Genomic DNA, 24,062 nt, shown 5'->3' on the forward strand with positions numbered 1-24,062 from the left:
CCAGGCAACACGTGTTCCTGCATGCCAACAATGTTTACAAATGTCACATTTAAAAGAAATATAGATGTGTTCGTTGTCACGTTCAAGCGGTACATGCAAATTTCTAGAGAAAAGACTTGAGCATTTTAACGTGTGCAGAAAAAAAGAAGTCGAGTGCCAAATGTTACCACCAAATGTTACACTTAATTTTGTTTTTTTTAACCAACGAATCACTGCTATACCATATAGCATAAAAATTGTCAAGCACACTTGCTACACTAATATGAATATCTACAAAAACATCATTTTTAAAAAATTTATTTACTAGTTATTTTGATTTTGCTGTTTATTAGAGAGCATATGCTTTCCAGAGCCAAAAATCCACGTCCGGTGAGTTTGAGCTTTCAAAAGCAAATAGCACGAGCCAAGAAAATAGCATCCATCAAGAAGAAAAACAAATGGCAGTAAAATCAACATCTAGACGCAAGCTTGACACAAGTTAGCAGCCCGCGCCATCTCCACTAGTCTACTCCTTGTCCTTGAATAACAGGAACAAGACTTGGCCTTGGACACGTTGTAGGATGAGACGAATGCATTTTTTTTTTTTTGCGGGAAAGAGACGAATGCATTTTCGACATCAAAATCATAATTGCGTGAGAGAACATACGTGTATATACATAGTCGTGGACGTTTTGTTTTCTCCTGGCATAAAGAACATACTCTGCTTTGTATGGATATTTTGATGTTCGCTGAAATTTCTACCATAATTTCTTCATTTATATGAATAAATGTTACACACTTCCACACGGTTAGTGCACAGGGCATGATAAAAAAAAATGGTAATGCAAACATATATACATGGAGCAAGGAGTGCCCATGACCATGACTGCACGCGTTTCTATTTTTTAACAATGACAAGTTAGCACACACAAGCAGTTAGTCAGACATAATGAACTACTCAACGTACACTTTGCTAGCCCATTATTAAGCCATGCTTTAGCTTGCATGTCTTCCATGCATGGCTGCAGATTCAGCTCGAGCCCACGTACGCCGGCTAGGTTCGGAAGTTCAGATCGATCAAGCCGAGCGGATAAGATTGTACCAGGCTGAAGAGATAAACTCTATTTGCATGTACTACATCAACAACGAACCAGAAAATCAGCAGCGACTCAACCACCTCGGCCGCGCATGCGCGCGCCCTGCTTATCCATCCGCAGCCGGGGTGCGGCGCTCCGGATGTCCCACGACGACGACGGGCGCGCGCCGGAGAACAGGCCGGCGGTGCCTTCTTCTTTCATGCGCGCCAACACACTCCACTACATCAACACGCACAGCCAGGAGGCAGCGAGTACACGCTCCGACGAAGGACGCGGGCACGGCGCCGAGGAGGGGCCTGGCGCGGTGTGTGCATAGCCGAGACGCACGGCCGCGGAGGATGAGCCTGGCGCCGTGTGTGCATAACCCTCTGCCTTCGCTGCCGCCGGGGCGGGAGTCCGTCCACTTGACTTCCACACGTCGTCGTCCTAAGGCCTGTGGTCGAGACGTCGATGAGGCCATCTTCATGAACCTCGTTGTGGGGGAGTCGCAGAAGAGGACCGGGCGTAGCACTTGGTACAAGCTCCCATGGCGGCCGCGGACAGCACTAGAAGAGGCAGCGACGCGGACCTAGGCATCATGCCAAGGAGGAGGATGTGCATGGTACATCCATAGCGAGGCAGACGCGGATGACGAGCCGGCGGCCGCGGCCGAACACGCGCCGGAGAACCAGTCTGCGGTGCCTTCTCCAATCCACTCTGAACATGCTACATCAACCAATATGATACGTACGGCGGCGGTAAGCACACACGTTGGCGGAGGCCACGGACGATGCGCCGGGCTGAGGAGAACCAGAGGCCGGGCACATGAGTCAGCGTTGGAGATGCACTTAACATCACCTTTTGCTTATGCGGTGCCCCGTGATTACAGTCTAATGGCTGAAAAAAGAAATCGACTGGCATTAATTTTATGAGTTTTGCTTTCAGTACAACTCTCTTAAAATTTTGCATGAATCTTAACGTTATTTAAAAATGATATTCTTATACATGTACGATCAACTAATTCTATTCTCTATTCTCTCAATGGATCAAATAAGAGATCAGAATAAACTTTTGCTGGAAGGGGTAACTTTGCATAGAAATCTGTAAACATTTCTAAGTGAGTGCACCGAAGCAACTTACAAATAATTGGTCCCTTTATTTTCTGTAAAAAGAACAATGTTGGGACATATTTGTAATATTTTATGGTTAATGTGCTTGTGAAATTAGTATATTATGTATAAGTTGGCAATTTTGGGACGCCAAAAGAAACTGTTCACTCAAGAAGTTTATTATGTATAAGTTGGCAATTGGCACCTGTGATAAATTAATTATGTGTGGTCGTTGTTGGACTGGCACTATTGCTGCAAAAATGAATTATTGTACTACAAGTAGTGCTCTTGGCTACAATGGCGCCTATGGCGCATTCCAAGACTGACGCATTTCCCAGCAGTCTCCACTAAAATCGCAAACATTGCTGGCACATGAGACATGACGGCATAAATCTCATGTTAGTGAATACTTGTACCTACGGATCCAGACAAACGAAAAATGTTCTTAGCGACATGTGATGCACGGTCACGCATTATTGGACGAATAAGTCTATTTTAAACCTTGTATTTGTAGGCATGGACAAAATCAAATCTGGATCTCCAAATCCCAAGTCGACACCCTATATTCAGCGACCTTGGGCAATTTTGACCCTAGACCTATTTGTCGCATCGGGATGAAGACAATCCCGACCGGGATAACTAGCTTCTCCCACTGACTATTTGGACCCACATGTCATATCCATCTTCCTTTCCTTTTCTTCCCCGCAATAGGTTAATGTCAGTCGACCGACTTTAGCTATTGTGGTCAGTCAATTTTGAAGAAAGAGCAAGGAGAAGGAAGGAGGCCGGAGGGAAGGAAGGAGAAGGAAGGGGCTCACCGGAGGGCTACCCCATCATCTATCTTAGGGTGGGGGTGGGGGCGAAAGAGCGACGATGGTGGGAGCGGAGGTGAGGCGGTGGTGCAAGTTCGCCAGAGAAAATCTCCGTCGGCGCCAGGTCTAGAGGGATGTTCAGGGTGGCGGCAAGACTGACGATGGGGGCGGTTCCGGGGAGGGTGAGGCTACGCATGAGCACCGCCGGCCACGGGTGGTGGTCGCATGCGGTTCGACCGGCGGCTCATGCGGCGGTCTGAAGAAGAAGAAGAAGAAGAAGAGCTCGAGGAAGAGGAATGGCCAAGCGTCGTTGGATTTGGATGTGCATCGGACGTCCAAAAGCATCGACTAACCCAAATTTAAAAATCAGACGACTTACATCTAGACATTCCCTCCCCCCTCTCACCTAACAACAGATCCATCAAAAAACCTTCCTTGTGTGCACGCGTTCTCAGGTTCAGCACGGTCACGGTAGCAAGAGAGGTGGCTCGACGGGAGCCGGTGTACGGCTATGACAGGGGGAGGGGCGAAAAGGTGGGGCAGTGACCGGAGAGGAACACCGGGGGCGTGGCGTGCAGGTCAATCTCGACGGTGACGACGCCGTCTACTGGACCCTCGGGAGGCTAGCAGGCGGGCTAGTTCCGAAACTGACCTCAAGTATGGAGTTGCCTGAGAAGAGCATGGCGCGCCTGCGAGGACATTGAGGACACGCGTTTGCCGAGTAGGTGTTGTCCCTGGCGCCACGGCTTGTACAACCGAAACCACCCGTCCACGCCCGCCCCCATGGCAATACGCCAGTGTCAGCTGTTGTAGGTGCTCGATGTATGTCGGGCACTAGAGCGCCAACATAGTCAACGAGAGTAGCAGGTGATCCCGACCGGGATGACATGTGGATCAACATAGTCAGTGAGAATGGCAGGTCAACATAGTCAGTGAGAGTAGTAGGTGATCATGACGAGGATGACATGTGGGCCAACATAGTGAAAAGTATATCACTAGACTTCCACACGGTTGTACTTTCTAAATATATATTTTTATTACATATAATACATATTTAGATGTAGTTAAATCGTTGATCTAGAACTACGCGAATAATGACTTATTCACAAGAGACGGGAGGTAGTAGAGCCAAAATCCTTGGACCTACGGCAGCTCTCCGCCTCTTTTGCCACGGTGGATATCTGGAGGCTTTTAATGTGTGCAGAGGATCGTGACAAGTTTACGGAGGCGCGTAGATTCAGATACCGGCCGGCAGTCGCACTAGGCGGCACAACCAAACCAAACGCCCTGGCAATGAACAGGGACAGGGACGCCGTGCCCTGCCTGCGACGCAACCTCGATACTCTGCCCGCCCGCGCGCGCTCGCGATGCACGAACAGAGCAGACTGCTCACCTGCCGGGGGCCCGGGAGGCACGCACGTTGCGCATCCGGCCGGGCGCGCCCGCATTATTGGACGCCGCGTTCGGCAAGAGGATTGGACATGACAAGGGCGCCGTACCAATGTGCCGGCCCGTGACCAGGCGACCTTTCGCCTCTATGGCTCTACTCAGCTCGGCCCCCTTTTTTTAAAGCGCGGCTGCGTCGGTTTTGGCCAGATTAGACGAGGAGGAGGATGCATGGATCGACGGATGCGTTTGTACGTGAATATAGTAGCATGCGTGCCGTACCAGCGGGAGGCAAAGCACCAAAGCGAACAGCCAGGCAGAGCGCGAAAGGGGCGTCGCACTCGCAACCACCGTGGCATGTAACCACCACCCTACCCTCCGCATGTACGCTACCAAAGTAGGAGTATACTATACTATGTGGGAGGGGGTCGATCGATGCCTGGTGGAAGCTGCGTCGGCGTACGTTGGCACGTCGCTGTGCTAGCCGACTTCGCAGGTGGAAGTTTCGCCGGTTAGTAGTACTTAGTAATGAAATCGACCAGCTCGCCATGAACATCACATGGTGCATCGGAGTTGATGACGCCCGGGCCGTCAGATGATGGGATCAATGAATAGATCGATCGGGCATCGCCTTTTCTTTTTGAAAGGAGACACAGACACGCAGTTGGTTTGGTTTGACAGTTCGAGAATGGAGTAGCCCGCAGCTCCATGCGATCACTACAGCTCTATTCTACGCGCTTAGGGCCATGATTCGATCTACCCTATGAGCGAACTTACGTCCACCTTTTTTAAAAGTTAATATGATCGATGAGCGTGGACCCAAGAGGTCGTAGATTCTGCATTATCGTTCTTTTAACCGGAAGGTGCGATGTCTTGATCGATCAAGAAATGGCCGCACAGTTATGCCATCTTACGAAAGCGACCAAATCTGGATGCATCTATCTGTGCTCCTCTCGCACGTGAGCTCTTCGAATCATTTGTAACCCGGGGCCACGGAATAGCACGGATATGCTGGCATCCAACAAGCAACAAGACAGCAAAGTTCCAGCTTCTCTGATGAAACAATCCTGGCACTAGTCACCCCAAGAGTAAATCCTCAGGTACAACTGTAGGAGTACAGGTTTCAGCAGGAACAGTAACGGTACCAACGGTGCATGCATGCATGCATGCACATGGCCAGTTCCCGCCGTGTCGCGGTGCAACAGGCCAACAGCGCAGGCGTTTATATACATACCCCTGCGCGCCCCGTAATCGAAGGCCAGGGCCACTCGATCGCGCAGTCGCGCTCCGTCTTCACTTGGCGCGAGGGGACCCTGACACGAGTCAAGCAGGAGCCACACTGTTCCCATTCCTGCTGCCGACACCTCCGGTGAGAGAGAAAATGGCAGGGCGTTCGCTGCCTCGGCGCCTCGCTCTCTTCTGCCTCCTGGCGTCGTGCATTGCGCTCACGGCGCGCACCTCCGACGCCAGCCGGCGGCAGCTCGGCATCAGCATCGGCAACGGCGGCGGCGGGGGGATAGGCATCGGGATTGGGATCGGCGGCGGGGGCGGTGGCGGGTACTCGCCGTCGCCCACGCCGCCGTCGTCATACGGGCCGAAGCCGAGCGACTTCGAGAACGAGCGGCTGTACAGGGCGTACCTGGTGATCCAGAGGTTCAAGCAGACCATAACGTGCGACCCCCAGGGCATCACCAACACCTGGACCGGCACCGCCATCTGCAGCAACACCTCCTACCTGGGCTTCTTCTGCGAGGCGCCGCCCAACGTCAAGGAGCGGGCGCTCGCGTCCGTCGACTTCAACGGCTTCAAGCTGGAGGCGCCCACCGTGGAGGGGTTCGTGGACGCGCTGCCCGACCTGGCGCTCTTCCACGCCAACTCCAACGACTTCGGCGGCGTGGTGCCCATCCTCCGGTCGCTGCAGTACTTCTACGAGCTGGACGTGAGCAACAACAAGCTCGCTCGCTGCGCCTTCCCGGCGGACGTGCTGGGGATCACCAACGCCACCTTCGTCGACATCCGGTTCAACCAGTTCTACGGCGAGGTGCCGGCGGGGCTCTTCCGCTCGTTCCCGATCGTGGAGGCCATCTTCGTCAACAACAACCAGTTCTCCGGCAACATCCCCAGCAACCTCGGCGACTCCCCCGTGAACTACCTCGCGCTCGCCAACAACCAGTTCACGGGGCCCATCCCGTCGTCCATCGGCCGCGCCGGCAACACGCTGCTGGAGGTGCTCTTCCTCAACAACAAGCTCAGCGGCTGCCTCCCCTACGAGCTCGGCCTGCTCGCCAAGGCCACCGTCATCGACGCCGGCACGAACCAGCTCACGGGCACCATCCCGGCCTCCTACGCGTGCCTGCGGAAGGTGGAGCAGCTCAACCTGGCGGACAACCTCCTCTACGGCGAGGTGCCCGACGCGCTCTGCCGGCTCGCGTACAAGTCGTCCGGCGGCCACCTCGCCAACCTCACGCTCTCCGACAACTACTTCACGTCGCTGGGGGCGTGCTGCTGGGCGCTGATCAAGCAGGGGAAGCTCAACGTCGCCCGCAACTGCATACCCTATGCACCCAACCAGCGGTCGCACGAGGAGTGCGCCGGCTTCTTCCACGGGACGAAGACCTACTGCCCCGTCAGCACCTACGTGCCATGCCACCACCCCAAGGACTACGGCGCCGGTGAGGAGGAGGCCTCGGCGGCGGAGGAGTACAAGTACCGGACGTACTCGGCGCTGCACCCGTGAGTCCGTGGCTCCCAGCAGTCAGCACGGCCGGCGAGGGCAGGCGTACACGTGCTGGAAGACAAGGGGGAATGTGATGTGCGTCTCGTGGCGGCTGCTTGGGTCGTTGCGCTGGCTGGTTTGTGCTGATATTGTTTGCAAGTCGTGTGTACTTTTCTATTTGTGTTCCCTTTTTCATACTACTACCAGCAAGGCGTGATTAATAAGTACTCTCTTCGTTTCGAATTACTTGTCTTGAATTTATCTAGACAAGTAATTCGGAAAGGAGGGAGTAGGAGGTATGATGGCTGGGCAGTGGGCACTAGTAGAAGATTGAGCACATGGCGACTTGGCGTTGCTGATTGGGGGGTGCGGCAAGGCGTAGGCTGGTCTGATGCCGGTCGGGCAGCTCCTGCGCAAGCTCTTTTCCCTCCCTTTTGTTGCGCACAGTACAAATTATAAGTAAAGCCAACTCCAACGTGCTGACTCAAACGGACATAAATTTAATCTATTTTTTATCGGTTTGGATCGGTTAAAGATCGGTCGTCCAACCGTATCTATCCAAATCTGACCAATGCACCCAACCGGCCAACCCAATTGGTCCGTCCAGCCGAATTCTTTGGAACAAACATATATTTGTGCAAAATAAAGGTAATTCAGGGCCCGCTGCCGTAGTTCATGCCGAAAGACGTGCCAATGGCTGGCATACATGTCAGCCTACAAAAAAATGCCATAGTTCATGCCGACACACTTGTCCGTGGTTGGCATACATGCCAACACACAAAAAAGATCATACTTCATGCATCTCGGCCGTAGTTCATGCAGGCACACATGTCAACATACAAAAATAATGTCTTGGCCATAGGTCATCCATCTAGCTCGAGCATCTCCGTTTGTCTCTTCTCGAACCAAACCATTCTCCTTGGAGACACTTTGCTCAAGTTAATCGCCATGATCTCCACTTCCTTTGCCATTAGACTGAACTTCACCTCGTTTGCTTTTATCTTTCCAAAGTCCGCCTCGATCTCAAGCTTCTTCTTTTGGACGTTCTCCTCAATCCCGAGCTTCTTCTTTTGTATTTTAATGAAGGCCCTCATTTGCTCCTCTTTCTCTTGGCGCTTCCTTTCCTCCCTTCCTTTTCGGTCATCAACCCCCTCAAAGTTTCTTGCAAGGCGAGTGTCGCCGCATCACGCTGGGCATCCACCTTGGAGTTGGTCTTTCCCCTTGGTCGCTTCTCACCTTCACCATGCTCAATGACCGCCGCCGTCTGTCCATTCTTCTTTACGACAACATATTGCTCCTTGATGTTTGGGCAATCACAAATTATCGTCCAACAATGGGTGAGGGCGAATGACTTGTGCCCATGTTGGGCCTTGAAGGCATCTAAAACTTAAAATGCTTACAAATAAAAATGAAGGCAACATGGATCTCATGTGGTCTCTTCCTTTACGTCCAAATGGGCGGCCACAGGCGTGGCGTTGAGGTCGATGGCCGCGGGCCACAGGCATGGGGTGGCCGGCGCGATCACACTCACTTTCGGCGAGCAGTCCCGAGGCAACACTACTAGGAAAAACCTTACCAGTAGCGTGGGTTTTTGGACTACCAGTAGCGTAGGTTCCCACGCTACTGCTACGACGCTACAGCTATTTTTTAGCAGTAGCGTGTGTTTTACCCCACGCTACAGCTAAAAAGTTAGTAGTAGCGCGCACAACCCACGCTACTACTATTCCTAACCCACGCTACTACTATTCCTAAGTACTAGTAGAATGCCCTTCTTCCCCCACGCTACTGCTAAGTAATTAAAAATTAAAAAAAGTTAGATGCACTATTTATGGATGGAAATCAAGACACATCTAGTGCAAAGGTCACAGAACCATCTTAGCACTTGCAGCGTTCATGTATACAACATTGAAAATCTGAACTCAAAGAAATCATGAGATCCCATTTATACATCAGATGCACACAACCATCACGAAAGGTGGGTACCTTCCCTAGCATCCCACCACCAACCTAACCAGACCACTTTTCTAAATGTATCTCCCAAGGAGTCGAGGTCCTTCACCTCGGCAACCTCCAGACGGTGGCATCGAGGTCCTCCACCTCGGCAACCTCCTGACGGTGGCGTCAAGGTCCTCCACCTCGTCGACCTCCGGCGTCACAATCACCTGGACAATCATCTGTGTGACGCAGTCGCCGGGCTTCATGGTGAAGTCCGTCTCCGAGTTGTTGAAGAGCACGATGCCCACCGGGTGCGGTAGTCCATGACGATCACCCCTGCGCCCATGTCGGGAAAGTGAAAACTGCTTGTTAGTTCTTGTCCTTGTGTAGATCCGGTAGGGTATTTTCTTCATTTATCAATCTCTTTTAGTCTTTTATGAATCTTCGAAATGGAAACACACCTACTAAATGCATACCCTAGCTATACGTGTTCATGCTATCTTGTTCAACATTCTGTTCAACATTTATTGTTGCATGGATAGGGAAATAGACAAGGACTTCAGAAAATCAATTCCCACTGTTTTTTCAAAACAGGGAATAGGCAAAGTCTATTTTGAATTTTGATATTCCATGCCAACTTCAAGTATATATGCTACCATGTAATCTTGGAACGTGGATCAAAATGAGATTTCAGGCTTTGTCAACCTTACCATGATCAGTACTAAATTCTCTAGGCTGCTCAACCTTTCCTTGTAGGGATCATTTCTTTCACCTAGTATCTCGTTGTTAAGTTTGCGAAGAAACCTGCTTACGTTCAGATAGTCATCCATATCCTGAAGAAAAACACAGTATACATTTTCAGTGACTCACAATATATCATCGAATATTGCTCTGGTTTACTCTAAGAATAATTGTTAAAGATCAGCCAATGTTTTCTTACAATCTTCCACTCTGTGAAGTAGAAGTAAAAACTGAAAGCGAAAAACTGAGTGATTTCTATTATCAAGACATCGCCTATGTAATATTGTATTGAAACGAACAAACTAAAATATTAGAACAATCTTATTATCTACTGAACACCGACCCTCACTTGTTAATCTTGTTCGGATATTGACTTACTACACATCTAAACATCTGCATACAGCTACAAACAGGCTTCTGATGACCAAACATATTTTTTCATCAATTAGATTTACATGGCACATTTTTCCCCATCAGTTAGCTACAAGACTCTACATACATACAGGCAAAGCAATTTTCACCAAGAATCAGCTCCTTGCATATATAATGAATTAATTTTCCGTATTATTCTGAATGACAATTTTATAAAAATCAAAAACTACTTTATTTTGAGGTTGTACTTGCAAGTTACATATACTATTCATAAATAAAAAGAAACAGCAGGTGCAGTGTTGTACTTGCAACACAAGCAGAGCACTGAAGCTCAAAATGGAAAACCACTTGGCCAACAGCAAGAAGACAGGGGCAGTTATGAATGACCATTTAATATTGTAGGACACAGAGAACTCCCAACAGAACCCTCAGTCGTTGAACAAATTTAATTCTAAATAAAAGGAATACACATTTATGCAGTATGAGATCATGTTAATTGGTTGCAAGACTGAAGATGGTCCAATGCTAGTGCCATCAGAACTGAGCTATTCAAATTCAGGATACTGAAATGTGAAAACAGTGTGCAGATTACTACTATCCATGGTGGAAAGTAAAAGGGACCCAATATATAACTTAAATACAACCTAGTTAGTTAGTGGAGCTTAATTCATCAGCCACATTAGTACGGACATTACGAATTGCCATAAGCAAAGCAGCAGCTACATGCGGGGCTAATAAGCAGTTGATACGCCACAACAATACAGACAGATTGCGCGGACACAAACATTGGTCCATCCACGATATGATTAGAAAGTTAGTAGCATAATGCATCAAGCATGCTTACTAACTTAGTAGCCACCAGCACAATATTCTGCCGCTTATAATATAAATTTGATTATAACAAGAGGAGAAGAGGGGGTGAGAAGAGTTGCCTGGCGACAGGATTAGCTGGTCCGGCAATAGGGAACTTCAAATACTCAGTATCCCATTCAATTTTGACTACTCATGAATTTTGTGGCATCAAATGTGTCAAGCTAAAGAAATCATAAAGAAGCTATACTATGATAACCCAAGCTGACTGCAATTTGTGAAATCACAAATAGCATTAGTTGACATAAAAAATAAGACAAAAGCTTTGTGCTGATCACAATTTAACTTCATTTTAAAATCCCAGCCACCTTCATTTGTTCACCCATGCCCTTTATCAGCAGCTCAGCTGCCACTAAGTCAACACCACACCTTTTGTGGTCCAGGCTATCTATCCTATAACAGTGCATGACTGAATTCATGACACAAAGTAGTTACAGAACAATGAAAGAATGCCGAAACACATAAACAAGAATTGGCATTTCTTGCTTCCTTAAGAAGGTTTGCTATAAACATAGCTGAGCTAATTAAGGTAGATTAGATTATTGTTATTTGTAAAATAAAAAATGCCATTGCATCTCATTTAAGTAAAATTCAGCTCTAAGTATTGCACTCCTACATTATACAGTGGATAAACATACATTGAGAACCCGAACAACTAAAAATACAACATCTATTATATACAGGAAGAACAATGCATAAATAAGTGTCTGTGAATAATTAAAAAAACTTCAATGTAAATTACTATTTCTGATAAATAAATGAAGATAAAAAAGCAGCAGCAGGTGCAAGCTAACCTAATTAAAGATTCAGTTTTCTCCTCTCTGAAGATAAAAAAGTTTCAGTTTGGTTGTGACACCTAACGCCATTAATTCAGGCAGAGCATGAGAGGGAGAGAGGGACCTTGAAGAGTAGGAAGAAGCATACCCGGAGGAGCAGTGGTCTTCTCTTCACTTGTAGGTGGAGCCCTGTGCGTGACCCCCATGGAGAAGAGAACAAGGATGGAGCCCTGCTGCCCTGTGTGTGAGGAAGGTAATCCAAGATGGTCAAGGAAATCAAGGATGGAGCCCTGCTGGTCTGCTACCTTGGCTTGACGATTTGCAGGTCCGCTCAATCCACTGTGCCATCTCCGTCGAGGTCGTGGCGGATGGATCTGACCTACACGGCCGATCTTCCTCCCGCTTGCCTTGTCTTCCCTAGTGATGAGATGGGGGAAGGAGGAGACGGTGTGGGAGGCGTACATGGAAGAGATGGATCCACGGGGAAAGGGAGAGAAAGTGTGGGGATGGTCGCCGGCGGCGATGGGGAAGAAGGCGCAACATGGCACCGAGGTTGGATCTGGATCAGAGTAGGGAGGAAGAGGGGAGAGAGAGAGAACGTGACGAGGGAGAGAGGGGGACAAGGGAGACAGGCAGGTGTGGTGCGCTTAGTTGTAGCGCATGTCGGTGAACCGCGCTATTACTAAGTTCATAGTGGTAGCGCGGTCTGAAAAACACACCCTACTACTATGGCCAGTTCCGAGGGCATGACGAGAATCACTTAGTAGTAGCGCGACTAGACAAAACCAACGCTACTGCTAAGTTATACCAGTAGCATGTTTGCTACCTGGCGCTACTGGTAATTACCAGTAGCGTGGTGGCCCAAACAGACGTTACTAGTAAATTTCTATCTATAAGCTATTTCCTAGTAGTGCGAGGTGGAGAAGCGGGACGCGCCCAGGTTGTATTGGGGAGGAAACCTGTGTTTCTGCGGCGTCGGGAGGTGTGTGATGACTCCGGACGTGGCGGGCAGGCAGCCGACGAGCTTGTGTCCGCGGCAAAACCCTAGCATGAGGAAGGACTGTTGCGTGGCCTTGGCGACAAGAGCCTCTTTCTCCGCAACGTTGGCCTCCTGTTGCTCGGTGGCGCGACTTTTTTCTCGACCTATTTGGCCCTTCGGCCAACACTATTCGTCGTCTCTTTGGGCCTCTGCTTCAGCGTGAGCTCCTTCTTGGGCTTCTTTTATGGGAGCACGGGGCGGGTGGCCACGCCGTCCATCGTGGCGCCGGAAAGGCAACGGTGGCGGAATTTGGCGCGTCGGCCATTGTGCGGCAGGAGGGCGGAAGGGTTTTGGGAGAGAGAGGGGGAATGGGGTTGATGTGCCACAGATGGGCGGGCCAGGGGTTGTGAAGGGCGGGCGTCGCGTACGTCCACGCCGACGAAACCCAACACTGATCTTGGCTTAAAATGGGTCACAACATACAGAAAAACAGACACCCTTCGTTTGCGTTGGCGTGTTGGGCTGCGGTTTTTGCCCGCGCAAACCCAAACAGACACGAATAGACCAAGTGGGTCGCCGCGTTGGAGTTGCCCTGACTTCGGGTGCTTCGTTCCTTCTTGCAATCATTGTTTTTTAAGCGAAGACATAAGATTTGCCTCGTCTATTTATTAAGGAGGGAATAGAGTTTGTTTATCAGGGATCCTCAAATCAAAAAGATTACTCTCGTAATATTAAATTCCCTAATCTCTTCGCACAAGTGACGTAAATATTCTCCGACTATGCCATGAAAATTTTATTTGATATACATGAGTATTTTATCTACACACACAAATATTCTTTTAGTTTCCTTAAAATAGTCTTTCCTTTCTTAAAACTAAATGATACAACATTTTGAAAACATTCTTAAACAAAAGAAATTGAAATATACAAAAATCATGGTCTTAATGGTAGTGCACGCGACCAACCTATGCAGAGTAAGACAGCTTGAGGCATTTGCGTAGCATGAAATAGGAGGACTCTCCACCGGGCTCCATGCCAATAATTACTATGTCAAAGAACAAATTACACACAGTCCAAATCATAAAGTTAAACATCACATAGTTAACCTTACCCCTATAACCACAGCTTATATTAAAAAAACGGATTTGCTAAATCTTATCTTTTTTTTACAATCTCGCGAAGTTTTTATTCAACCATCACAATGTTTATAGGGACGAAAAGAATACTGATAACCCACAAGTATAGGGGATCGCAACAGCTTTGGAAGGTAGAGTATTCAACCCAAATTTATTGATTCGACACAAGGGGAGCCAAAGAATATTCTCAAGTATTAGCAGCTGAGTTGTCAATTCAATCACACCTGGAAACTTAGTATCTGCAGCAAAGTGCTTAGTAGCAAAGTAATATGATAGTGGTGGTAGCGGCAACAAAAGTAAAAACATCAAAAGTAATGTTTTTGATATTTTGTAGTGATTGTAACAGTAGCAACGGAAAAGTAAATAAGCGTAAACCAGTATATGAAAAACTCGTAGGCACCGGATCAGTGATGGATAATTATGCCGAATGCGGTTCATCATGTAACAGTCATAACATAGGGTGACACAGAACTAGCTCCAATTCATCAATGTAATGTAGGCATGTATTCCGTATATAGTCATACGTGCTTATGGAAAAGAACTTGCATGACATCTTTTGTCCTACCCTCCCGTGGCAGCGGGGTCCTATTGGAAACTAAGGGATATTAAGGCATCCTTTTAATAGAGAACCGGAACAAAGCATTAGCACATAGTGAATACATGAACTCCTCAAACTATGGTCATCACCGGGAGTGGTCCCGATTATTGTCACTTCGGGGTTGCCGGATCATAACACATAGTAGGTGACTATAGACTTTCAAGATAGGATCAAGAACTCACATATATTCATGAAAACATAATAGGTTCAGATCTGGAATCATGGCACTCGGGCCCTAGTGACAAGCATTAAGCATAGCAAAGTCATAGCAACATCAATCTCAGAACATAATGGATACTAGGGATCAAACCCTAACAAAACTAACTCAATTACATGATAAATCTCATCCAACCCATCACCGTCCAGCAAGCCTATGATGCAATTACTCACGCACGGCGGTGAGCATCATGAAATTGGTGATGGAGGATGGTTGATCATGACGACGGCGACGAATCCCCCTCTCCGGAGCCCCGAACGGACTCCAGATCAGCCCTCCCGAGAGGTTTTAGGGCTTGGTGGCGGCTCCGTATCGTAAAACACGATGATTTCTTCTCTTTGATTTTTTTCTCATCGAAACTCAATATATGGAGGTGGAGTTGGAGTCGGAGACGCAACAGGGGGCCCACGAGGTAGGGGCGCGCCCTAGGGGGGGCGCCCCCCACCCTTGTGGAAAGGGTGTGGGCCCCTGGTCTTCATATTTGGCGAGTATTTTTTATTATTTTTTTCTAAGACCTCCCATGGAGTTTCAGGTCATTCCGAGAATATTTGTTTTCTGCATATAAAACAACATCATGGTAATTCTGCTGAAAACAGCGTCAGTCCGGGTTAGTTCCATTCAAATCATACAAGTTAGAGTCCAAAATAAGGGCAAAAGTGTTTGGAAAAGTAGATACGACGGAGACGTATCATCTCCCCCAAGCTTAAACCCTTGCTTGTCCTCAAGCAATTCAGTTGACAAACTGAAAGAAAGAAAGAAAGAAAGAAAGAAAAACTTTTACAAACTCTGTTTGCTCTTGTTGTTGTAACTATGTCAAGCCAGCATTCAAGTTTTCAGCATAGATCATAACTAACCACATTTGCAATAATCCTCAGGTCTCATAATTACTCATATCAATAGCATGATCAACTAGCAAGTCATAATAATAAATCTCGGATGACAACACTTTCTCAAAACAATCATAATATGATATAACAAGATGGTATCTCGCTAGCCCTTTCTGAGACCGCAAAACATAAATGCAGAGCACCTTTAAAGATCAAGGACTGACTAGACATTGTAATTCATGGTAAAAGAGATCCAATCATAGTCACACCCAATATAAATTAACAGTGATGAATGCAAATGACGACTGTGCTCTCCAGCTAGTGCTTTTTAATAAGAGGGTGATGACTCAGCATAAAAGTAAATGGATAGGCCCTTCGCAGAGGGAAGCAGGGATTTGTAGAGGTGGCAGAGCTCGGTTTTGAAATAGAGATAAATTGTATTTTGAGCGGTATACTTTCATTGTCAACGTAACAACTAAGAGATGACGATATCTTCCATGCTAAACACATTATAGATGGTTCCCAAACAGAATGGTAAAGTTTATACTCCCCCTCCACCAACAAACATCAATCCATGGCTTGCTCGAAACAACGAGTGCCTCCAACATACATCAGGTCCTAGGGGGAGTTTTGTTTGTAATTAATTTTGATTTAGTTTGCATAAAGCATGGGACTGGGCATCCCGGTGACCAGCCATTTTCTCGTGAGTGAGGAGCGGAGTCCACTCCTCTTGAGAATAATCCGCCTAACACAGAAGATAAGGACAGTCTTTGTTGATACATGAGCTATTCGAGCATACAAAACAGAATGAATATTTGAAGGTTTAGAGTTTGGCACATACAAATTTACTTGGAACGACAGGTAGATACCGCATATAGGAAGGTATAGTGGACTTATCTGGAATAACTTTGGGGTTTAAGGGTTTTGGATGCACAAGCAACATTCCCGCTTAGTACAAGTGAAGGCTAGCAAAAGACTGGGAAGCGACCAACTAGAGAGCAACAACAGCCATGTACATGCATTAAAATTAATAAACATTGGATGCAAGCATGAGTAGGATATAATCCACCATGAACATAAATATCGTGAAGGCTATGTTGATTTTGTTTCAACTACATGCGTGAACATGTGCCAAGTCAAGTCACCTAAATCATTCAAAAAAGGACACCACCCCATCATACCACATCATAATCATCTCAATAGCATGTTGGCACACAAGGTAAACCAATATAACTCATAGCTAATCAAGCATGGCACAAGCAACTATGATCTCTAATTGTCATTGCAAACATGTTTATTCATAATAAGCTGAATCAAGAACGAGGGACTCATCATATTTACAAAAATAAAAGAGGTCGAGTTCATACCAGGTTTTCTCATCTCAGTCAGTCCATCATATATCATCATAATTGCCTTTCACTTGCACAACCGAACGGTGTGAATAATAATAAGAGTGCACGTGTATTGGACTAAACTGGAATCTGCGAGCATTCAATAAACAGGAGAAGACAAGGCAATATGGGCTCTTGGTTAAATCAACAATAATGCATATAAGAGCCACTTCAACAATTTAATTATGGTCTTCTCCTACTGACCCCCAAAGAAAAGAAAAGAAATAAAACTATTTACACGGGAAAGCTCCCAACAAGCAGAAGAAGAACGGGAAATATTTTTGGGTTTTCTTTTTAGTTATTACTACTACAGCAGAAAAATAAACTACTACTATTTTTTTTGGTTTTTCTTAAGGTTTAACAAACACACAAGAAGAAAGCAGGAAAAAGAAAATAAACTAGTATGGATATTACAGTGAAAAAGTATGAGTACCGACATCTAGCAATGAGTGTATGTGAACATAAATGTAATGTCGGTGAGAAATACGTACTCCCCCAAGCTTAGGCTTTTGGCCTAAGTTGGTCTATGGCCACGGCTGGCCTGGCGGATATCCATAATAGTAGTTGTTGGGGTCGTACTGTGATGAAGAAGAAGAAGGCTCCGATTGCCACTGGCTGGCAATCATCTCTGGATCCCACTGATAGTTAGACTATCGTGAAGGATCAAATTGTGGTTCCGGCTCTGGCTCCTCAGCTGGTGCAGGGTTCCGGTAGGCGTGAATAGCTGCCAACGGAATAAGGTACGTGCCTGCAGTCAAATCAAACAAAGAAGGAGCAGGCAAGGTAATAGTCTCAGGATGATGTTTATTAAAGAACAATTGATATCTAAGCTCCCCTGCCCTATTTTTAATAATAAAATCATGTGCCACCATACTTTTACGATCTAGATAAACACAGGGTAGCACTTTTTCTTCCTTCTCAGCATGCCTAATAGGTATGTTAAAATGTGCTGCTAGGCGTGTGGCATAAATGCCTCCAAAGATGGGGCCCTTAGTACGGTTCATATTTAACCGTCTAGCAATAATACCGCCCAAACTAAAAGTGTTATCACTATATAAAACTTGGAGCAGAATAATTAAATCAGGGATACTAAGGTTTCCAGAATTTCCGCGTCCAATTAAACTACGACTAGCAAATAATGCAAAGTAATGCAAAACAGGAAAATGTATGCTAGTGATTCGTGCATCGGAAACCTTCCTGGTTTCTCCTACAGTGATATTATCAATAAACCCAGCCACATCATCATGATGTGGTTCTTCTGTCTTGCCCTCAAAAGGGACTAAACAAATCCGATAGAAATCAAAAAGTGACATCTCCTTAGGCTCATCATATAAATGAAATTCCACCGTAGGTGGTGAGTTCCTAGGATGAAAATAAAAGTTTTGCACAAAGGTATTTGTGAGTAAGAGATACTGATCGCATTGGTCGTGGAGGAAAGCGGTGAGGCCTGCATTGTGAGCCAATTCATGAAAATCTTCATACATACCGGCTCCTCTCAAGAAATCTTCAGAAGGCCATTCACACGCCCGAATCTCCGCGGTGCGTGGAAAATTATACTTAGGCTTAGGTGCCTCTTCCTTTGAGCTTTGGCTTGATGAGCCCCTCAATAATCTCCTCATCATTTTTCTGAAACAATCTGAAATTTTTAGTAACTTCAAAATAAAAGTAAACAAATTCAATAAAACTGATAGTAACTACTCCTACAAGTGCCTAGAGCCTATATCAAGCATTAGAACTACTTGGAACCATATAAATTTGACATACAAGCTCAAGAACATGGTCACCTATGCAGCACAAATTTGCAAAGAATAAAGCACTAGAACAAAAACTAATTGGACCAATGGAGGAGTCACATACCAAGGAACAATCTCCCCAAGCAGTTTTGCGAGAGGTGCTTTGAGCAAGGAGATCAAAAATCACAGCAAAAGTGGCTGGAACTCGTGCTTGAGTTGGTTTTTCGGGTTTGTGTGAGATAGAGGAAGAAGATGGGTGCTGGGATAAGTGGAGGAGGGCCACCGTGGGCCCACGAGGCAGGGGGCGCGCCCTATAGGGGGGGGGGCGCCCACCACCCTCGTGGCCAGGTGGCAGCTCCTCCCGCGGTAATTTTTGCACAGTAAATTCTCAAATATTCTCGAAAAAATCATATTAAATTGGCATGGCATTCTAAGGACTTTTATTTTCGGGATATTTTTATAGGGACAATTCCATTTCTCCCCCTAACTTGAGCCACCACCTGGCATTTGCCCCTAATTTTCAGGTATGCTCAAAAATACCCCTCTTCCGTCAAGTCACCTTATAGAAATGCCCTTGCCGTCTGGTCAAAGGGCTTTGACCGTCTAGTGAATAGTAACATGGTGAACATTAAATTTGAAAAAATAGCAAAAAAATCAAAAAAAACTGAAATTTTGTCGGCTCGAAGATACTCAAGGGCGCAAGGTGCGTGCAAATTTTCACGCTATTTGGACATTCCAGGAACTCGTGGGAAAGGAAAAAATGTAAATCTATACACTGAGAACAGTAAATTCAAAAAAAAATAGCAAGAAAAATTTAAAAAGTATGAATTTTTCTGGCATCAAAGAGGCTTGGGTGCGCAAGGCGCTTGCAATTTTTTTTGATCAAATGACATGCGAGGTGCTCTAGCAAAAAAACAAAATAGTGCATTTTTCTGCGCCAAATATAGTTTTTTTCTCCAAGAGCTCCTACAGGGTCGAAACACAAAAAAAATTTGCACGCACCTTGCGCAACCCAGCCTCTTTGATGCCAAAAATTTTCATATTTTTTTGAATTTTATTACTATTTTTTTGAATTTACTATTTACAGCGTACATTTTAAAGTTATTCCTTTGACACGAGCTCCTGGAATGTCCAAACTGTGCCAAAATTTGTACGCACCTTGCTCCCTTGAGTATCTTCGATCCCACAAAATTTCAGATTTTTTTGATTTTTTTGCTATTTTTTCGAATTTACTATTCACCATGTTACTGTTCATCGGACGGTCAAACCCCTTTGATCGGACGGTAACGGCAGAAAAGGGCATTTCTGTAAGGTGACTTAATGGAAGAGGGGTATTTTTGAGCATACCTGAAAATTAGGGGCAAATGCCAGGTGGTGGCTCAAGTTAGGGGGAGAAATGAATTGTCCCATTTTTATATTGCACGAATAAGTTAGGAAACAGACAGAAAAATACTATTTTTACTTTATTTAATATAAATAACATAAAGTATAGAGAGGGTACAAAAGTTTGTGCTTCTAGTTTCATCCATCTCATGCTCATCAAAAAGAATCCACTAACAAGGTTGATCAAGTCTTGTTAACAAACTCATTCCGATAATCATGAAACCGGAGAAATTTCGAATAACACTAAGTTACCTCAACGGGGATATGCACATCCCCAATAATAAGAATATCATATTTCTTTTTGACAGTAGGTAGAGGAAATTCAAAACCTCCAAATATAATCGATGGAATTTTTCCAATACAGTTGATACTATGAACTTGAGGTTGTTTCCTCGGAAAGTGTACCGTATGCTCATTACCATTAACATGAAAAGTGATATTGCCTTTGTTGCAATCAATAACAGCCCCTGCAGTATTAAGAAAAGGTCTTCCAAGAATAATAGACATACTATCATCCTCGGGAATATCAAGAATAACAAAGTCCATTAAAATAGTAACTTTTTCAACCACAACGGGCACATCCTCACAAATACCGACAGGTATAGAAGTTGATTTATCAACCATTTGCAAAGATATTTCAGTAGGTGTCAGCTTATTCAAGTCAAGACTACGATATAAAGAGAGAGGCATAACACTAACACCGGCTCCAAGATCACATAAAATAGTTTTAATATAATTTCTTTTAATGGAGCAAGGTATAGTAGGTACTCCGGGGTCTCCAAGTTTCTTTGGTATTCCACCCTTAAAAGTATATTAGCAAGCATGGTAGAAATCTCAGCTTCTGGTATCTTTCTTTTATTAGTAATGATATCTTTCATATATTTAGCATAAGGATTTGTTTTGAGCACATCAGTTAATCTCATACGAAAAAAGATAGGCCTAATCATTTCAGCAAAGCGCTCAAAATCCTCATCATCCTTTTTCTTGGATGGTTTCGGAGCAAAAGGCATGGGTTTCTGAACCCAAGGTTCCCTTTCTTTACCATGTTTCCTAGCAACAAAGTCTCTTTTATCATAACGTTGATTCTTTAATTATGGGTTATCAAGATCAACAGGAGGTTTAATTTCTACATCATTGTCATTACTAGGTTGAGCATCATCATGAACATCATCATTAATAGTTTTACTAGGTTCATGTTCATTACCGGATTGTGTTTCAGCATCAGAAATAGATATATCATTTGGATTATCAGGTGGTTTAGCAATAGGTTCACTAGAAGTTTGCACAGTTCTATCATTTTTCTTCTTCTTGTTTTTAGAAGAACTAGGAACATTAATATTATTTCTTTGAGAATCTTGCTCGATTCTCTTAGGGTGGCCTTCAGGATACAAAGGTTCCTGAGTCATTCTACCAGTTCTAGTAGCCACTCTAACAACATAATCATTTTTCTTACTATTCATTTCATCAAGCACTTCTTTTTGAGCCTTAAGTACTTGTTCTACTTGAGTGGTAACCATAGAAGCATGTTTGCTAATAAGTTTAAGTTCACCTTTAATATCAGCCATATAATCACCCAAGCGTCTAATCATATAAGCATTTTCTTTTAATTGTCTACCAAAATAAGCATTGAAGTCGTCTTGCTTATACATAAAGTTATCAAACTCATCCAAGCACTGACTAGCAATTTTAGTAGGATGGACTTCAGCTTTATAATATCTATAGAGAGAATTTACCTTTACTACCTGTGTCGAGATATCGGGATCAGAAGGTTCTTCAGTGAATAAATAATTGAGATCATATGTTTCTTCAACAGGCGGTGAATTAAGACCATGTATTTCTTCAATAGGAGGTAAATTCTTAACGTCTTCAGCTTTAATACATTTTTCTTTCATAGATTTCTTTGCCTCTTGCATATCTTCGGGACTGAGAAATAAAATACCTCTCTTCTTCAAAGTTGGTTTAGGGGTAGGCTCAGTAATTGGAGCAGGAGATGGCTCGGGAGCTGGCTCAGGAGGTGCCCAATTATTTTCATTTGTCAACATATTATTCAATAGAATTTCAGCTTCATCCGGTGTTCTTTCCCTGAAAAGAAAACCAGCACAACTATCCAGGTAATCTCTGGAAGCATCGGTTAGTCCATTATAAAAGATATCAAGTATCTCAGGTTTCTTAAGAGGATGATCAGGCAAAGCATTAAGTAACTTGAGAAGCCTCCCCAAGCTTGTGGGAGACTCTCTTCTTTAATTTGCATGAAGTTGTATATTTCCCTCAAGGCAACTTGTTTCTTATGAGCAGGGAAATATTTAGCAGAGAAATAATAAATCATATCCTAGGGACTACGCACACAACCAGGATCAAGAGAATTAAACCATATCTTAGCATCGCCCTTTAATGAGAACGGAAATATTGTGAGTAAATAGAGGTAACGTGATCTCTCATTATTAGTGAACAGGGCAGCTATAGAATTTAACTTAGTAAGATGTGCCACAACAGTTTCAGATTCATAGCCATAAAACGGATCAGATTCAACCAAAGTAATTATATCAGGATCAACAGAGAATTCATAATCTTTATTAGGAACACATATAGGTGAAGTAGCAAAAGCAGGGTCAGGTCTCATTCTATCTCTAAGTGATTCTTTGTTCCATTTAATTAATAACCTCTTAAGCTCATATCTATCTCTCCAAGCAGAAATAGCAGCAGAATATTCCATATCAAAAAGATAACCCTAAGGAATAACAGGCATATTTTCATCATCACTCTCATCATCGTATTCAGATTCAATAATTTCTTTTTCTCTAGCCCTAGCAATTTGTTCATCAAGAAATTCACTAAGGGGCACAGTAGTATCAGGCATAGAAGCAGTTTCATCATAAGTATCATGCATAGCAGAAGTGGCATCATCAATAACATGCGACATATCAGAACAAATAGTAGAAGCAGATGTAGGTGTCGCAAACTTACTCATAACAGAAGGTGAATCAAGTGCAGAGCTAGATGGCAGTTCCTTACCTCCCCTCGTAGTTGAGGGATAGATCTTGGTTTTTGGATCTCTCAAGTTCTTCATAGTGATAAGTAGATATAAATCCCAAGTGACTCAAAGAATAGAGCTATGCTGCCCGGCAACGGCGCCAGAAATTTGTCTTGATAACCCACAAGTATAGGGGATCACAACAGCTTTCGAGGGTAGAGTATTCAACCCAAATTTATTGATTCGACACAAGGGGAGCCAAAGAATATTCTCAAGTATTAGCATCTGAGTTGTCTCAACCACACCTGGAAACTTAGTATCTGCAGCAAAGTGTTTAGTAGCAAAGTAATATGATAGTGGTGGTAGCGGTAACAAAAGTAAAGACAGCAAAAGTAATGTTTTTGGTATTTTGTAGTGATTGTAACAGTAGCAACGGAAAAGTAAATAAGCGTAAACCAGTATATGGAAAACTCGTAGGCACCGGATCAGTGATGGATAATTATGCCGGATGCGGTTCATCATGTAACAGTCATAACATAGGGTGACACAGAACTAGCTCCAATTCATCAATGTAATGTAGGCATGTATTCCGTATATAGTCATACGTGCTTATGGAAAAGAACTTGCATGACATCTTTTGTCCTACCCTCCCGTGGCAGCGGGGTCCTATTGGAAACTAAGGGATATTAAGGCCTCCTTTTAATAGAGAACCGGAACAAAGCATTAGCACATAGTGAATACATGAACTCCTCAAACTATGGTCATCACCGGGAGTGGTCCCGATTATTGTCACTTCGGGGTTGCCGGATCATAACACATAGTAGGTGACTATAGACTTGCAAGATAGGATCAAGAACTCACATATATTCATGGAAACATAATAGGTTCAGATGTGAAATCATGGCACTCGGGCCCTAGTGACAAGCATTAAGCATAGCAAAGTCATAGCAACATCAATATCAGAACATAATGGATACTAGGGATCAAACCCTAACAGAACTAACTCGATTACATGATAAATCTCATCCAACCCATCACCGTCCAGCAAGCCTATG

The 24,062-nt window shown here is 44.8% G+C and overlaps 2 protein-coding genes across 3 annotated transcripts; one reads left to right on the plus strand and one right to left on the minus strand.

Moving 5' to 3' along the window:
- Positions 1-5,604: 5,604 nt before the first annotated feature.
- On the plus strand, positions 5,605-7,553 carry LOC125538909 (uncharacterized protein At4g06744-like). Its single transcript, XM_048702231.1, has one exon. It carries the CDS (start codon positions 5,744-5,746, stop codon positions 7,097-7,099), a length of 1,356 nt encoding a protein of 451 aa, XP_048558188.1. The 5' UTR covers positions 5,605-5,743; the 3' UTR covers positions 7,100-7,553.
- Positions 7,554-8,931: 1,378 nt separating this feature from the next.
- Positions 8,932-12,407, minus strand: LOC125533683. 2 transcript variants are annotated; one of them, XM_048697051.1, is made up of 4 exons: positions 12,078-12,407; positions 11,921-12,010; positions 9,724-9,846; positions 8,932-9,349 (listed from the first exon to the last, which is right to left on the minus strand). In XM_048697051.1, the coding sequence occupies exons 1-4, from the start codon at positions 12,234-12,236 to the stop codon at positions 9,344-9,346; spliced, it is 378 nt and encodes a 125-aa protein (XP_048553008.1). In that variant the 5' UTR covers positions 12,237-12,407; the 3' UTR covers positions 8,932-9,343. The 2 variants fall into 2 exon arrangements, with proteins under 2 accessions (XP_048553008.1, XP_048553007.1); XM_048697050.1 differs by lacking the exon at positions 8,932-9,349 and having other exon boundaries at positions 9,356-9,846.
- Positions 12,408-24,062: the final 11,655 nt, after the last annotated feature.

Source organism: Triticum urartu, chromosome 2 (assembly GCF_003073215.2).
Source record: "Triticum urartu cultivar G1812 chromosome 2, Tu2.1, whole genome shotgun sequence".
Lineage (NCBI taxonomy): Eukaryota > Viridiplantae > Streptophyta > Magnoliopsida > Poales > Poaceae > Triticum > Triticum urartu.